Source organism: Acanthamoeba castellanii (assembly GCF_000313135.1).
Source record: "Acanthamoeba castellanii str. Neff unplaced genomic scaffold scf7180000084770, whole genome shotgun sequence".
Classification (NCBI taxonomy): domain Eukaryota; phylum Discosea; order Longamoebia; family Acanthamoebidae; genus Acanthamoeba; species Acanthamoeba castellanii.
Genome location: NW_004457532.1, coordinates 597,332 through 613,770, shown reverse-complemented (window position 1 = coordinate 613,770; position 16,439 = coordinate 597,332). Strand labels below are relative to the sequence as shown.

At 58.3% G+C, this 16,439-nt stretch overlaps 4 protein-coding genes across 4 annotated transcripts; 2 read left to right on the top strand and 2 right to left on the bottom strand.

The window, feature by feature from the left end:
* Window positions 1–48: 48 nt before the first annotated feature.
* ACA1_266140 (ASAH1 protein) lies at window positions 49–1,634 on the top strand (the record flags this gene model as incomplete). The annotated part of the gene is made up of 7 exons (XM_004341425.1): window positions 49–490; window positions 614–810; window positions 888–951; window positions 1,050–1,161; window positions 1,232–1,348; window positions 1,414–1,495; window positions 1,569–1,634. 7 exons carry the CDS (start codon window positions 49–51, stop codon window positions 1,632–1,634), a joined length of 1,080 nt encoding a protein of 359 aa, XP_004341473.1.
* A 351-nt stretch (window positions 1,635–1,985) lies between these two features.
* Window positions 1,986–5,438, top strand: ACA1_266130 (uncharacterized protein; the record flags this gene model as incomplete). Its single annotated transcript, XM_004341424.1, has 11 exons — window positions 1,986–2,541; window positions 2,665–2,769; window positions 2,863–3,053; window positions 3,167–3,304; window positions 3,389–3,495; window positions 3,618–3,838; window positions 3,920–4,040; window positions 4,153–4,267; window positions 4,494–4,850; window positions 4,916–5,078; window positions 5,344–5,438. 11 exons carry the CDS (start codon window positions 1,986–1,988, stop codon window positions 5,436–5,438), a joined length of 2,169 nt encoding a protein of 722 aa, XP_004341472.1.
* A 355-nt stretch (window positions 5,439–5,793) lies between these two features.
* Window positions 5,794–7,764, bottom strand: ACA1_266120 (SAM domain (Sterile alpha motif) domain containing protein; the record flags this gene model as incomplete). Its single annotated transcript, XM_004341423.1, has 6 exons — window positions 5,794–6,096; window positions 6,278–6,364; window positions 6,477–6,685; window positions 6,795–7,181; window positions 7,256–7,342; window positions 7,548–7,764. 6 exons carry the CDS (start codon window positions 7,762–7,764, stop codon window positions 5,794–5,796), a joined length of 1,290 nt encoding a protein of 429 aa, XP_004341471.1.
* An 80-nt stretch (window positions 7,765–7,844) lies between these two features.
* On the bottom strand, window positions 7,845–16,313 carry ACA1_266110 (SPRY domain containing protein; the record flags this gene model as incomplete). Its single annotated transcript, XM_004341422.1, has 39 exons — window positions 7,845–7,985; window positions 8,058–8,192; window positions 8,269–8,415; window positions 8,507–8,634; window positions 8,791–8,899; window positions 9,003–9,168; window positions 9,286–9,403; window positions 9,503–9,566; window positions 9,674–9,773; window positions 9,845–9,973; window positions 10,086–10,156; window positions 10,233–10,367; window positions 10,466–10,667; window positions 10,745–10,829; window positions 10,935–11,069; window positions 11,162–11,292; window positions 11,379–11,521; window positions 11,602–12,099; window positions 12,195–12,272; window positions 12,366–12,473; window positions 12,588–12,751; window positions 12,819–12,975; window positions 13,052–13,210; window positions 13,277–13,413; window positions 13,487–13,624; window positions 13,712–13,810; window positions 13,889–13,971; window positions 14,044–14,157; window positions 14,227–14,308; window positions 14,367–14,413; window positions 14,489–14,604; window positions 14,673–14,789; window positions 14,914–15,065; window positions 15,181–15,292; window positions 15,380–15,458; window positions 15,582–15,650; window positions 15,757–15,804; window positions 15,933–16,123; window positions 16,287–16,313. 39 exons carry the CDS (start codon window positions 16,311–16,313, stop codon window positions 7,845–7,847), a joined length of 4,914 nt encoding a protein of 1,637 aa, XP_004341470.1.
* Between the last annotated feature and the right edge of the window lie 126 nt (window positions 16,314–16,439).

Below are 16,439 nucleotides of genomic sequence, written 5' to 3'. Positions count from 1 at the left end.
GCTTCGCAATCGTTGGTTTCTCTCTTTGTTTCGGTCGTGCAATACAAGATGGAAGCTTCCACAAGATGGTTGATGCTGCTCGCCCTGTTCGCGTTCGCGACGTCGTCGGCTTCGGCGTCGTTCGTTCCCTCGGGTGAGGCGGGGTTGAACGACGCGGTGCCGCAGCGCTGGACGGTGAACCTGGACCTGCCGCCGGAGCAGAGATGGCCGTGGCCCGCCATGCTGCCCTACTACGGCGGTGCGCTCGAGCACGCTGTGGAGATGATCGGGCAGTTCATCCCCAAGGAGTACACCTCTGTAATCGTTGGCATCGCCGAGGAGATTGGTCGCATGGGCTACCTGGGCGAGTACGGCGGCGAAATCGCATCGGTGGCCAAGGCTGCCAACATGAGCCTGGGCGAGGCCGTGCTCCTCAACCTCATCTACGAGATCGAAGCCGGTTGCACCTCCATTGTCGCTCAGGGCACCGACGGCACCATCTACCACGGCCGTAAGCCCACCCATTATTGATATTGCAATTTATTTATTTATTATTTATTCCTTCGCTTTTTCATTCTTTGTCCATTATAATCATTTATTAATTTCTTTATTTCTTTTTTTCTTCTTATTGCAGGTAATCTTGACTTCAATCTGGCGGGCCTGCTGCGCAACCTCACCATCGAGGTCGACTTCCAGTCCAAGGGCCAGACGGTGTTCACAGCCACCACCTATGCCGGCTACGTGGGCGTGCTCACCGGCATGCGCCCCGGCGCCTTCTCGATTTCTCTCGATCAGCGCGAGAGCGGCAGCCCCATCGAGAACATTCTGATGGTGCGCGCTCACGAACACGCGCACGTGTGGCGCACAGAAGCTAACCACACTTTTGATTTTGTACAATAACGAATCAGGCCCTGTTCGTTCCCGGAACCACCGCCTCCTGCTTCCTCATCCGCAACACCCTGCGCGACAAGAGTGCGCTCTCTTCACCTCCTTCATCATCATCGTCATCATCAGCTTCTTCTTCCAGATTTTGCAATCTCATGCAATCGTTATGTCGTGTGACGACACAGCCACCTTCGCCGATGCCGTTTCGGCGCTCTCCAACACTCCTCTCGCCGCTCCCGCGTACATCATCGTGGGCGGCACCCAGAGCGGCGAAGGCGCCGTGATCACCCGCGACAGGTACGCGTCAGCGCTGCGTTGCACTGCGCTCGTCCGATCAGTACTCATTGTGGCCGCTAACGCGCAACAGGGAGTACGCCAGAGACGTGTGGTACATCGACGTGAACGACGGTCGGTGGTTCGAGGTGGAGACCAACGACGATCACTGGAGGGCTCCTGACGACCACAGGCGCGGCGTAGCGAACCAGTTAACTGCTCTCTTCTTTGGCTTTTCTACTCTGAGGTCGGTGACTAACCTCAAGAGCGCCACAGGGGAATGGAAAGACTGGGCTGGACCAATGTGGGTCTGAAGGGCATCTTCGATGTGCTGTCCACACACCCTGTGCTGAACGGAGTACGTGCCACCATCCACTCTCCCTACACGTGGACCTTCGGGACGAGGACGGCTTACATGTTGGTCATAAAAGGGAACGACCTACACCACGCTCATGTCGGCCAGCCTGGGCAACTACTCCACCGTCGTCCGTTCCTGATGAAGCATCACCCCCATTTTGACACAGGCGATTTGAACACTACAACTTTTTTTGGTATGTTGATCACACATAACACAGGAAAGTTGGTCACCCATTAGCAAGCAGCCCTCTTAGCTCAGCTGGTAGAGCGCACGACTGAAGATCGTGAGGTCGCTGGTTCAAACCCGGCAGAGGGCAATCAAGGCCTTAACTTTTGTTGCTCCAATAACTGAAGACGATTTTCTCATCTTTTTTTCTTCCTTTTTCTTTTCTTTTTAAAGTGGGTCATGATTAAAAGCAAAAGCTCGTTGTGCGGTTTGGCGGGTCATGTTGGCCGCCTGGCGCGCATGCCGCGCTCGGCTGAGCCCGGAAATGCTGGCGCAGACAGCGAAGCGCTGGATGGCCCGTGACCGACACGAGGTGGAAACTCATTTCCGACGGGCCGCAGCGACCCTGCTTGGGCCGACCGTCATGCAGTCCAACCCGCGGCAGCACGACATGGTATCTTGGGCGCTCGTTCGGTGGCTCTTCGTCGCCCCTGACGACGACGCGCACGATGGCGACGATGTGAAGGACAAGAAAGAGGCCCTGTGCGTGCTGGGACCCGGGCTGCTGCTCGACACGGGCATCCGTAGCGCACGGCACTGCCCGCTGCCCGAGCTGTGCGGCGACCCCAACCCGCCGCCGGTGGTGGCCCAGTTCACAGTTGAGTTTGTGGCTGCCCAGCGCCAGCGCCAGCGCGAGCACCGGGCGAGGCAGCTCCGGCAGTGCGAGGAGCGCGTCGTGGCCGTGGCGCGTCGCCTGTGGGCGCGGGTGGTTACCGCCGCACACGAGCAGCCGCACGAAGGCAGTAACGCAGTAACGGTCCTCTTGAGAGGCATCTCGCTGATGTTCCGGCTGCTCCGAAACGCAGGCGCCGCTAGTGACGGTGAGTTGTGTGCTGTGTGCTGTGTGCTGTGTGCAGCGGTGCTGTGCGTGTGCGTGTGCGTGTGCGTTATGTCGTGTGGTGTGCGAGTCTCTGATACGAATGGCTGTGTCATTCGAACCACAGCTTCCATCTTGGCCGGAGGCACTCTTGACGAAGGTGGCCTTGACGCGTTCGACGACCAGTTCAACTCGTGCTTGCTCAACCACCCCAACACCACGGTGGTAGCTGGTACTCCCCCAATTTTACGCTCCGTTTTCTTCCTCTTCTCCCTTTCGCTCACCTCCGCGCGTGTGTCGTGTGCCGTCTTGTGTCGGAGCGCAGCGGCCTTGAACTTCCTAGTCACCTCGGCTCCATTCTTTCACCTGCTCCCGCTGGGTCCGGCTCCAGAAGACGTCAGCCGCTCAAGGACCTACCAGCAGCTCCGCCTCATGTTCCACGGCGCAGCGGACTCTGGCGTTCGCTGCGCCGTGCTCCAAACTTTGGTGCAGCTCCAGTGTCCAGGCCTTTTCCAGGTACGCAATGCGCCCGCGAGTGATTACATGAAGCGACCAGCAACACTGCGTTCATTCACCCAACTCGCTCAACGCACCCACACGACGCTCCAACACCACACGACCACTGCCAGGACCTGTTGGAGAGGTTCTCCCAAGAGTCCGACGCTGATGTACTCGCCCAGCTCTATAGAAAAAGCCAAGTCGTGGTGGAGCAGGAGTCTTCCTGCTCGATCGACTCTCTAGTGGATGCGGCCCAGCGTGGCCTAAATGTACGAGTGCAGTCGGCTGCCCGCTTTGAGGGAGTGGCAAACGACTTATCTTGCTCTCTCTCTCTCTCTCTTTCCATTGGCTAGCACTGCCACGAGGGAGTGGTGACCGAGGCGATATCGATGGCCATGTTCATCACGGCCCACTACCAAAGGCAGGGCCGTAGCGAGGACGCAGATAAACTCTGTTGCATGTATGCCCACCACGACACAAGCATCACCGCACAAGCACCACCGCACACGCACACGCACACGCACACGCACACGCACACGCACACGCACACTTGCTAACCGAACCAGAGCCAACCACACACAGGGTTGCGAGGGCGGTGAGCCGGCTGTTTATGAGCAGCGAGCCAGGGGTCAAGAGTCTGCTGCGCCTCACTGCCGATCACATCGCAGCATACGAGAACCACCGCAGCGGCGCCCTGCTGGAGCGCCTCCCAAAAGAGCTGCAGGATCTCATAAGCGACTGCGCCTCACAGCAACTCCAGGAGAAGAGCACATCTAATTCGGCGCTCTTTGCGCTGGAAGATGGTACATGATCGCCCCTGGCCTGAAGGTTGTCCTGCAGCGCTGTCTTCTCTCACGCCTTTCCTTCTTCAGTGGTCGCCGCAGCAGTGGGCGCCGGCACGGCGCACAGCATGACCACACGGCTGCCTGCACACGAGCCACTGTGGCGTGCTCTGAGGAAGGTGGCGGCCTCGCAGCTGGTGCCCGAGTGCAGCTGGCAGCTCCGGTACGCGTGGGTCATCTATTTGGTTTCACATCAATTTATTTTATTTTTTATTGCAGAAATCTGATTTTTGTGTGGGCCTGCGTGGGGGGCGTTTTGACCGGGAGAACAACAGCGAGAGCGGTCTTGCGTTGCTGGGGATCATGGTGCGGGTCGGGACGAACAACGAGATGCAAGCCTTCGTGGAGGAACACTGGGCATTCCTCGTTGCAACGCTTAACGACCCTGTGGTTCGTTGATTTCCACACACACACACAACACACCACACACCACACACACACGGCATCGCACACGACACATGACACACGACACATGACACACGACACTTTTTCACACAACACATGGAATTGACCACTTCCTTCCCTCTCGTTTGATCTGTACCTGCAGGCACAAGTGCGCCTCAGATGTTGTCACGAAATAACTGGGCTGCTCTCGAGCAGTCTGCCAATCAAACAGGACCACGGCCGACTGTCGCGTCTTGTAGAGGATGGCCTCCTCGTCCTGCTCTCCAGCGAACTGTGCCGCAACAGCCCCGCTCCAGCCCCAACAGCAGCAGACGATGCAGCAACGACGACCACTGAGATGATGTTCGTCCAAGCGCGCGGCCTCCTCGTCCTGCTCTCCAGCGAACTGTGCCGCAACAGCCCCGCTCCAGCCCCAACAGCAGCAGACGATGCAGCAACGACGACCACTGAGATGATGTTCGTCCAAGCGCGCGGCCTCCTCCACCAGCTCGCCGCGAATGAAACACTGTTCACGCAGGCCGTGGTGCAACGCGCATTCCTCGGCTGCCTTGCGTGCGCTCACATTCCGGTGCGTAGTAGCAACTGAACCGGAGTACTATTTTGATTATTTACCTGGTTCGTGATTGGATGCAGCGGGACGTGGCGGAGTGCGTGCTCGAGTGGGTCAAGCGGGACAAGGCCCCGAGGGCGAGGTTGGCGTGCGCAGCCCTGGTGACCACGTTTGATGAGCACCTCCGAAGCCACAACATGGGCGCCATTTGTGATGGTCTGGCTTTCCTGGTCGCGCTCTGGCCAGGTATCGCCACCCCGCCCCCCAGACACACGACTCGCGCGGTTCGCGGAAACACTCGGGAACAAACCACCGCACACGCACACGCACACGCACACGCACACGCACACGCACACACGCACACGCACACGCACACGCACACGCACACACGCACACGCACACGCACACGCACACGCACACGCACACACGCACACGCACACGCACACGCACACGCACACGCACACGCACACGCACAAAGCTGACACGTGTGACACCTTTCCACTCTATACAGACCTGGATGAGGACAGACGGTCCAGTGTGGTGCAATGCACTATTCGCGTCCTGGCCGATCTCGGATTCCCTGACGAAAAGGTGTTTGCTTTCTAGGTACTATTTAGCGAATTGACAATATTGACCTGAAAATCTCCACGCAGGCCAGCTTGACGATACACGGTTTGATCCAGCAGCGGCCAGACCTCCTGGCAAGAGTCAGCGCAGCCCGCCACGATCTCTGAAAGCAAGTTGTGCACATCGAACTTGAATTTGTAGCCAATAGCCTGCCTGACTCATGCGCGCTGAAGCTGGTGACCATCTGAAGAGAGCCGGATCGAGAACAAGGGTCAACCCCATCAGCCGAGCGGCCGTGATGTGGCAAGGGTGGTCATCTCCTCCTGCACCTGGACTCCAATCTCTTTTTATTTTTTATGATTGTGGCTGTTACACCCGTGTTGCTGAGAAAACACTACATGTCGTTGCCGGGAAGGATGTCACGGATGCGCGTCTTGAGGTCGTCGTAGTTCTCGCGTTTAGCAGCGGCAAGCATGCCAGACCAGATGGGGGGTGCTAGGTGGCGCTCCCAAAAGCGAATGATCTGAGTCTCGTCCTCTACCAGGCGGATCTCCTCGAAGGTGGTCATCGAAAGGCTGTGGAAGACGCTCCGCACTAACATCTCGAGGTCATCGCTAAACCGTGGCTTGTAGGTGCTTTTCTGTCTCCGGCGTTCGAGCACACGAAGCGGAGCGTGCTGCAACGCTCCCGAGTCACGCTGTTCCCCACCTCCGTCGCACAGCCCCAATCGTTCAGAAACACCTGTTACGTTGTTGGAGCAGCTTGCATAAGAAGAAGTCTCGTTGGTGGGTGGTGGGTGGTGGGTGGTGGGTGGTGGGTGGTGGGGTAAGGGATACCATGCCAGACTCCTGGTCTCTGAAAAAGTTAGGAAGGCGCACATCGCGGTGAACGAAGTTGTGCTGGCCGTGCACGGTCTGAAGAATGTCCACAAGCTGGCAGAAATCATCTGCCGTGGCCACTACCCGCTGTATGGTCTGCACACAAATTCGTCCGTATCATCGTGTGTGTGTGTGTGTGTGTGCGATCAGCCGCATGTTTCAATGTTGAAGAGAAGCTGGGATGGGGAGTCACACGAACCGTCTCCTTCTGTGGGTCAAAGTGAGACAGCCTGGAGGCGAACTGAACCCCTACAGGCTGCAGCAGAAGCACAAGGCCCTGGTCGTCGCGGGCGATCAGCCGGGGTACGCGGGGCACCACACTTTCAATCTTGCGCAAGATGGCGGCTTCCTGTTGAAGGTGGTACAGCTTGTACGTCGAATTGAATCGCTTCACCACCACTTCGGCGCCTGTTTGTTGTGGCCAGTGGGCATGCGGCCGGCCAAGTGAGAAGAACGAAGAACGAAGAACAAAGAACGAAGAAAGAAGGAAGATAGAAGTCAGATGCCCAATTTGTACCTTGATGCATGCCGCTGTACACGACAGAAGATCCTCCGACGCCGAGGAGCGGGCCCATGACCACCGGCTCCTTGTCGATGGTGATGTCACAGGCTTGCGGTTGCCGTATGACACCGACCGATGGGTGTCCTCGAGAACGACAGCCAGGTCTTCCTTGTCGGGGAAGTTTCTTGAGCTTCTCCGACCAGTAGGGCTGCACGACCCGAATCTCGTGGGCGCCCGCCGCCGGATGGCCGCTCTCGGGAAACAGGTACTCCTTCATCGCCCGTCCGCCCCTGCCTCTGGCGGGCACCATTGGGCGTTGTGTGGCGACGGAGAACCACGCCTCGGGGGCTTGGGCCTTGTGAAGTTGGTCGTAATGATCGGAGAAAGTCGATGGCGTGCTCCCTGCCCATTGCCCACCCACCCTTCCTTGGCTTGGTACCGCACAAGGGAGAGAAGAAGAAGACTTATTAACGTACGTTCCGATCGGTCCTTTGCAACCTTGATGGCGAGCTTCTTGAAGTCGCTTCGGAGCTCTTGCACTTCCTCATGCACCATGCGCACGTCTGTAAGTTTGAAAGTTGAGGAGAACGGTGAGCAATCCACACATTTGTGTTCACCCCTGCTGAGCGGCACCGCGTGCGGAAGCTGGCCGCTGCGGGCTGGGTGCCAAAGTTGCGCCAGGCCAAGCTGCTGGCACTAATATTCCCTCCCCCCTTCCTTTGATGTCACTAACGAAGAACAAATCAATTTGAGGCTTAACGCACGGACCTGGTCCTGAGGCCTCCTTGATTGCTTGCTGGACCGCCGAAAGAAGGCGCTTCTGATCACCTGGCTTGGCGATGCCCATTGGCGCGAAGTCATTCGTGTCAATGAGGCGAACTGAGACCATCGTGATGAAGCCCGCTTCGCTCAACCTTGGTAGCAAGTCGCTAACCTCTTGTGCTGCTGCCCATTGCTGGACCTCCTCATTGGCTTCAACTTCCATGTTTGATTACATCTTTCGTGTGCGATGATTCCTTTTGACGTTTGCTTTCAATAAAGGCCAAAAAGGAGTCGGACAGGTCCTCACTGCTGGGCTGGCGCGATGGTGACGGCGAGGGGGTCGTTCCAGTGCTTCTCCTCGTTGGTGTAGTACAGATAGGCGCGGCTGGCCGGACCCGTGTAGACGCCCGGAATTCTCGCCACCACGTCAACGCGGAATTGGACCTGTACACCACGCACGACCATGATAGTTTGTTTTTGGATGTGGCTGGGCGCTCAAGGCTTAACGCTGCGCACCTCTTCGCTCGGCTGGAGCTGGCGGAAGTAGCAGCACACCTCCCTGCCGATGACCTCGTAGTAGGCGATGGTCTTGGCCTTGACCAACTCCTTGAGCTGGTCGTGGCGCGGCTCCAGCCCACCGGGCAAACCGACCTGGCCAACCACCAACCAGCCGCAAAAAGGTCAGTCACTGCCCTTTCGGGGCGATCGCGCGCGGGGTCTATGGTACAATGGCCAGAGTCATGGGCTGGCCGTCCTTATCGTCGACGTTCTTGAGAGCCACGCGGATCTCGCTGCCCTGACCTTCAACCAGCTTGGTGTCCTTGAGCGTGGTGCTCAGACGCACACGGCAGTTGTCGTGGTTATCGGGCTTGGGCTGTGCGTGTGCGTGTGCGTGTGCGTGTGCGTGTGCGGTGAGCATAATGTGAGATTCAGAGGCAGAGCGCATGGGAAGTATGGCAATGTACCGTGAAATAGGTGATGGCGATGGAGTAGGGCATCTCGGCGCCGCCCTCCAGATAGAGCTCGAGTTCGTTGTCCTGACCCGCCTTGAGGCTGTGCGCGAACGAAGGCAGCGTGATCTTGTTCTTGTCCTCTGTACAGTGACAAGGCAACACGTTGCACGATGAGCCGATTGCGTGAGCGCGACCGAACTCGCTACTTTGTTGCGATCATGGTACTGGATACGAGTTGTGTGTCGTGTACGTGCGCGCGCGTGCGTGCGTGTCGTGAGTGTGGCATAGTTGTATACCTCGCTCCGCGTCGTCGGTGCGGACCTTGGCCGCCACCTCGCCATTGACAACCATGCCCAACTCCCCGGCCTCGGGCGAGGCCTTGAGCAAGTCGTACTCGATAATGGCCTAGGTGTGTGCGGCAAGCCGGGGTCAACACTTCACCTCGCAGACGCACACATGACAGACACGCACACGCATCACTGCACACGCACACGAGTGAAATGCGTACCTTGAGGGCAAGGATGGTGGACTGGGTCGAGCCGAAACGGCCGTCCTTGCACTTGGAGGCCACCCACTGCATCGACTGCTCCACATTGGGACGGAACTTAGCGTCGCCCTTGATCCATGCCAGGATGGCCAGCGACGACGCCTCGAGGAGCAGACCCTCGCCGTAGCTGCACGTGATCGAAGTGAAGCGCGTGTCGTGCATGCTGGTGGGGAACACACACACATCAGGTGAGTTGTCTGTGATGCAAATAAAATGCACCATTGCGGCGGCGGCGGCGACGTACTTGGGGTTGTGCGCGCCGTGCACCGCACCGTTCTCGTTCTGCAGGGCAACCAGCAGCTGCGACAGCGAGTCACCGTCGCTCTTGCGACCCACGTTGTACAGGGCAAGGGCAGTCAGGCCTACCGAGATCCGAGCGAGTGGGTGGTGTCAGCCGCTAGAGACATGCCCGATGCGCAAAGCCTCAGTGACGATAAAACCAAAGCTTAGGCCTGTAGTACCGAGGAAGTAGGGGTCCTTGCTCTTCTCCGACTTCAAAGCCTCCTCGAGCACATGGTCCAGTTCCTGTAGGATAGCACCCAGCAACCGTTAGGTGGCACGACACACGACGCGGCACGTACGATACGACACACACGGCCACGGCCGGCAAGAGTGTTGGGAAGAGGAGGCACCTTGGCAAAGGACTCAGCGGGAAGCTTGGCCTCGGACAGCGCCCAGCAGATGTAGGCGTTGGTGATCTCGACCGGAGCCCGACCAAAGTCATCCAAGGCTCTGCGGTGCGCGCGAGTGGAGAGAATGAGCAAAGCTTCGAACGCGCGCGCGCACACACACGATACACGTACCGTCCGCCGCGCATGAACTGACCCTTGCCGTCCCGCCTCGACAGAAGCCAGGTCTTGACTCTCTCGATGAGCTGAGGCTCCACGGGGTGCACCTGGCTCATGTCGCTGAACTCCAGCAGGCCGTACGCCCTGATAAACCCGCAGTGCACACACACAAGATTATAAAAAAAATAAATTCCAATTCAAATTTAAAAAATAACAATCAGCTATCGAGAAAGCGCGAGCGGGTAGTGGCGGGTACGTGAGGGACTCGCTGGCGGCAGGCTCGCCGAACCAGTCGAACCCGCCGCTGAGCTTGCCTCCCTCCTTGACCTGTAGTCACACAGTCAACGTTTGCCCTGACATTAAGTACAGACACGACACGCACTACACGCGCGGGTGGTGGTACCTCGAAGCCGGTGAGACGCTTGTAGGAGGTGGCGAGGTGCTTGCGCGCCTGCTCCACGACCTTGGCGTCGGCGCCCTGGTGGCACTGGAAATACTGCTGGGCCATGGTCATCGGGTAGGCCACCGACGATGTTTGCTGCGCGCGTTTCGATGGAAAGTGTCGACGTAAAAACGTAAGTTGAACTTAAGGAGGCGGAATACAAGAAAGGGAGACAAAGACTGGGCTCAAGGTACCTCGAAGCAGCCGTAGGGCTCGCGAACCAGCGCGGCGAGGGCCTGGGTGAGGTTGCCCATAGGGTTGAGGTAGAACACGACGTTGGTCTTGAGGGTGGACATGTCGATCTCCTTGGGCAAGACCACGCTGTGCTTGACCGACCCGTTCTTGGGGAGCAGGCCCGCCGCAGCGAACTGGAACGGGAAGCCGTTCGGCACCACGCTGCACACATTCCACATATTCTCTTTTCTAAGTATGCAAAGAATGTGGACCCACAAACAAATGGGCGACCGCTGTACCTGGTCTCTCTGGTGACCGTGTCTTCGAACTTACCGGCGTCGGCCTTGAGGGTGACCATGGCCTGCTGGGCCTTTTCCACACCACCTGCGCAGCGCGAGCGTTTGTTGTTTGTCAGATGTGTCCAGCGCAGAAGTGGGGTAGTGCTACAAGCGAATTCAGGGTGCGGTGGACAGCAGGCAGGCTACGTACGATCGACGACGGTAGTGATGTCGGTCCTGGCGCGGGAGGACTGGGGCACCACCAGCGGACCCGCCGGCAGGCTAAGGGCCGCAAACTCGGCTTCGGCTGCCTTGCCCTTGTCCGCCTGGGTGAATGTCAAAGGTCCTGCAGCGCCGGCCAGAAAGGGGTCAGCCGGTTGCTGAACACTGTTTAAGGTGGCGGTACACGATTGGGGGGCCGGCGAGGAACTGGCGTACCGGTGCTCTTCTGGAAGAGGGCGACCTTGAGGTCGTCGTTGGTGGTGTTGACCACGGTGAACGGGATCGACACCTCGTCGCCACTGGTCACCTCGATCGGCAGCTTGTACTCCACGTAGAACGCGTTGACACTATACGAGGACCGTGCGTGAGTTTGCATGTGCGGTAACGGATGTGCGGTGGTGTGCGGCGTGTGCGTGCGTGCGGTTGTATGTACCTCGTGAGAAGAGTGGAAGTGGCGCAAAGAAGACCACCGCGCACGGAGACGCCCTCAACCCACACCTTGAAGGTGGTGATGCTGTCGTTCAGCTCAAACTCCAGATCCTCCGACCCGATGAGCTCAGTCGTCGTGGCCGCCGTCTGCACGCCACCCCGCAATCACGTGTCAACGCGCGCACACAGAAAACACTCGACACACAACCCTCGCACACAGGGCGTACCCAATAGAGCGTTTCGGTGAAGTCGCTGCGTTCGCCGCCGGGTGTGTAGGGCGCTTTCCTCTTGTGGGCGTAAACGCGGACCACCTGCGGGAGGCTCCTAGGCGCTTTCACGAGCAGCTCGTCCTCATCAAACCGGGGCAGTCTGCGTTCCTTCTTCTTGGCCATCACCTTCTTCTTCATTTTCTTCTTCTCCTGCATATCCCCCTTGTCGGCTCTCTTCATCAGCGGCGCCTTCATCTCCTTCTCCCTGATCGGCCTCGGAATATCCATCTCCGCCGCCATGGCCATGTCCATCTCCATCTCCACTTCCTGCTTCATCACCACCTGCTCCTTCTCCTTCTGCATCATCTTCCCTCGCTTCTGCGGCGCCTTCTTCATCTTGACTTCCTCATTCCTAGCCCGATTCACCATCCTCCTGAACAGCGGCCGGGCTCGCTCTTCTTCCTCCTCGTCGTCGTCCTCGGACTCGTCGGAGCCACTGCTGAGCTCAACAGCCTCCTAACACCCGCGTCCCACACAGTCAGGCGCACAGAACGCCGCAGAACATTTTTTTCGTAGAGGGACGGAGGGAGAGAGAGAGAGAGAGATGGTACCTCCGCCTGGGCGAAAGCGAGCAGCCGCTCGGCCGCCTGTTTGTTCTTGGCCTTGCCCAGCTTCGCCGGCGTTCCCATCTGCGCGAATCACGTTAAGTTCACCGCACACGCACCACCGCACACGGGCGCACTGGCACACGGGCAGAGGTTTCAGGCGGGTGGCGGGCTTACCGTGGGGAGATCACCGTCTGCGTCGGCGGCCAGCTTCACATACTCCTCAGGGTACACGAACGCGAAGCGCCTCCATCCCTGGGTGCCCAGCAACAGATCGGCCGCCAGCTATATTCGCGCGCCCAATCCGTCCCATCAGCAACAGGCCAGCAATATGCGTTATAAAAAATGATGAATAATAAAGAAAGGAAGAAAATAAGGTGGAAAATGATGATCAGGTACCTCGGAGAGGGGGTGGGCGGGGTCGAGGTAGACGTGGGCATCCTCGAGATGGGCCACGTCGCTCTCGAAGACGGCCATGGCGGGCAGGCGCGGGGCCTGCTCCCTCCGCTGCACCATCTCGAGCACCGTATCGTCCGTCACCGCCACGCCAACATGCGCGCGCACTGTCCCCCACCACCACCAATGCTTTAGGAAATTGGCCAGTGCCAGTCTAGACACGGGCTGTTGTACCAGGAACGCCGTTTTCGTCGTAGGTGAATACGCGGAGCTTGACCTTCTCGCCGGGCGAGTAGCGTTGCTTGTTGGCGATCACCTTGATGCCCAGCGAGGCCTTGGGCCTGCGGAGCACCAAACGCTCGGCCAGCGGGATGCCATTCTCACCGAAGACCTTCAGACCGTTTATGTCGTTAGCAGGGAGCTCGGCGCCCGTGCGTGCGTGCGTGCGTGCGTGCGGTGTTTGGTACCGTGACGCGCAGCACACCGTCGCAGGTGGTGGAGGTGGGGAGGCTGAGGGACAGGGTCTCGACGCCGCCGCTCTCACCAATGGCCACGAACGCCGATGTGACCTCCAGATTTTTCTTGCAGACCGACACTCGGTAGCGACCGCTCGTCGTAGCGCCCACCTGGAGTGCAATTATTATTTATTCTTAATCTAATTATTTATTATTTATTATTCGACTGATGGGTACCTTGAGAGCCAAGGGCGTGTCGTAGGTGTACACGTCACTGTCGGAGGAGACGAAAGCGCCGTCGGCCTTGACCGCGGGCAGCTCCTTGAGCTTGGTGATGCCGCTGGGGGCGGTCACGCGGACCGAGTACTGGTGGCCTGGTGCACCCGCGAGCACGAAACGTGTAATCTGAGAGGCCACCACCGGAGCAGAACAACAACAATAACGCACCAGCCTTGGGGATGAAGCCCTCGTTGAAGGTGCCGCGGCCTCGACCCTCGTGGGCCGTAGTGATGAAGCCCACCTTGAGCCCCGACTCGTCGATGATCTCGCCGCTGAAGTCCGCAGGGCCGCCCGCGGGAGTAAAGGCTGATCGTTGGAAAGGGAAGTCAGACGAGTGTCGCGTGCGGGGGTGAATGAGTGAGTGCGTGGCGGGAAAAGGAGTCTGCTATTTACCTTCAACGTAGATCCTCTGGTTGGGCAGGGCGACGAGGTCACCGCTCTCGGGGAAGAAGGTCATGTCGATGTCCCGCAGCAGCACCGGCACAGTTTGACCTTCACCACACCACACGCCATGCGCCATCGTGAGGAATGCAGTTTCCCGCCAGCCACATGACGAGACCACCCACGTACCCGTGGACTCGACGACACCGCCGTCGTTGATCGTGCAGGTCAGGGTGCCCTCACCGCGCTCGATCGTGCGAGGCAGCGTGAACCTGATCAGGCATGTTAGTTTGGGTGTTGATTAGCACTAAGGGGCTTAACAATTGGGAGCTGACGTGACGTACTTGACAGTGTACTTGCCGTTGTCGTCGATTTGGCCCGACCCCTGGTAGACGGTGCTGCCATCCAGAGTCACCTCCGCCGTGACGGCCGCCTTGGCCGGTACTCCGCCCTCGGCACTGTTGGTGCGTGTGGTGCGTTACAGAGAGGAACGGACGCAGCAGCGGCGCGATTTTATGGAAACGTACCGAGAGACTTCGAGCAAGGCTTCGGCCTCGTCACCGGGGCCGTAGCCCTTCTTCACGAACTCGAGCTGCATCTTCATGCGGGCTGCACAAGCGCATTAGCCAATAGTATAGTAAAAAATTAGAAAAGACGATGCGCGTACGAGTGCTGAACTGGCGGATGTTGAAGACGCGCTCCGCCGAAGGCAAGCTGGTGAGTTCAAAAGAGAAAATAAGCAATAGATCACACAAAGAGGTGTCAAGATACGAAGGTGGGTCGGCGTACTTGTGCTGCGGGTAGCTGACTTTAGCTCGGTAGTTGCCACCAGCAGTACCATCGGGAATGGTCCACGAGCCCGCAACCGCGCCAGAGACCGGACCCGGCAGCGCCGTCGAATAGACCTGTGAAAGTGCGCGCCAGCGCAGAGGTGAGAAAAAAGCGAACAATTGGCCGCGGTGATGGTTAGTACTTCAGCGTCGGCGGGAGAGAAGATCTGCAGCTTGGCCTTCAGCGAGTTGGCCAACTGCTGACCTACGGGCGACTGGTCGTGCGCGTCGAGCACCCACCCGCGGAAGTACATCGTGTCCTTGGGCCGATAGATGGCAGCTGTGTGTGTGGTGTGTGTGTGTGTGGTGTTTCCAGACCCAACCAAGGCAACGACGGTCAGTCTTGCGCTTACGTGCGTTGCGGTCAAAAAAGAACACGCGCACCTTGTCCAAGGTGATGTGGGTGACGTAGCGCTTGGCCTCGAGTTTCGCCCGCAGCGTTTCCGCGGCGACCAGGGTGGCGTAGGGCGTTTGGGCAAACTTGTACGGGTGCTGGCCGAAGTTGATCTGCAGCTGGGCGCTCGCATCGACTCCGACTACGATCGAACGAGAGCCACCATACAAAAACGTTAGTTCACCACCAACACCCTTCCATTCTATATTTATCTTGATCTTTATATTTAAAATACACAGTGGGGCGGGCGGACGTACTCGTGGGGTAGTAGTTGCCCACCGGGAGCGGAGTCGAGCCCAGCTCGGCACCGTTCCTGGTGAAGGAGAGCGCCGAGCGGGTGCTCACGTAGCACCCAATCACGTCTCCCGCCTGCCCCCCAACAAAACGTAAAAAGAGAAAAGTAAGAGTTTGCAGAGGGAGAGCACCAAGATGGACAGATGGCTGAAGGTGACGTACGGCGTAGGGCGTGCTGTACTTGGTTCCCTTGCCGTTCTGGACGTAGATATTGCCGTCATCGGAGTGGAACCCGTAGGAGCTGATATCAACAACAAGAGCAACAATAACGACAAGATGATGATGAAGAAGAACGTGGTTAGGCTCAGCTTCCGAGGAAAGGGGGAAGCATAGGTGGCGTGTGGTGTGGACAGGACGTGCGTACTTCTTCTTCCATCCGGGGAACTGGCCCTCGGCGGGGAAGTCGTCTTCGGCCAAACCGATGGCCAGAACGCTACGTCGCAGGAGCAGGGGGAGGGGAAAGTGAGAACTGGCGGCGGCGGCGGCAGCGTGTGATTGGGGTGAGAGATCGACGAGAGGGAGGGGAGGGGACGATGTACCCCTCTTTGGCCAGCGCGTCGATGGTCACCTCGAAGTAGTAGCCCGGGCTGCCGGCGGCGGTCACCGCAAAGTGGGTCGACGATTGAACGGCGTATCACACTTGAGTTAAGGCCAGTGCCTTCCCGCACGACACCGCACACGACACGACACACACGACACACACGACACGACACACGAGGGCGGAAAGGATATGACTTCCTTGCCGGGGTTGCGGCCGGTGTGGGTGAGCACGGTGCCGTCTTCGCTGACCTCGAGCGGCGACGACGCCGAGGGACGCCTCAACCTCGACGGGAAGCTGGGCTGGCCCGTGTTGGACCGGTCGTACACATGGCGCCACACGCTGAAGGCTCCCTCGTTGGTCTCCTCCTGTCAAAGCAGTGCATAATTAATTTAGAATTGCACCACTTTAATTTGTTTTATTTTTTATTCTGTTTCATTTTATATTTTGGTATTGTTTCTTTTTTGAATAATTTTGAAGAGGACTAAAGATGAAAAATGAGGACAAAAGGAAGGAAGGAGGGGGAGATACCGCAGGGCCAGCTTTCTTGTTAAACATCTTTTGCTTGTGTGGGTAGGTGCTGTCGTTGTTGTGGGTTTTGTGAGTGTAAGGACCACTGGTCTCGTCTCACTTTTAGTGCGGTGCCGTTGAGCGAAGGGGCGTCTTGCACTGAAGGGGGGGGAC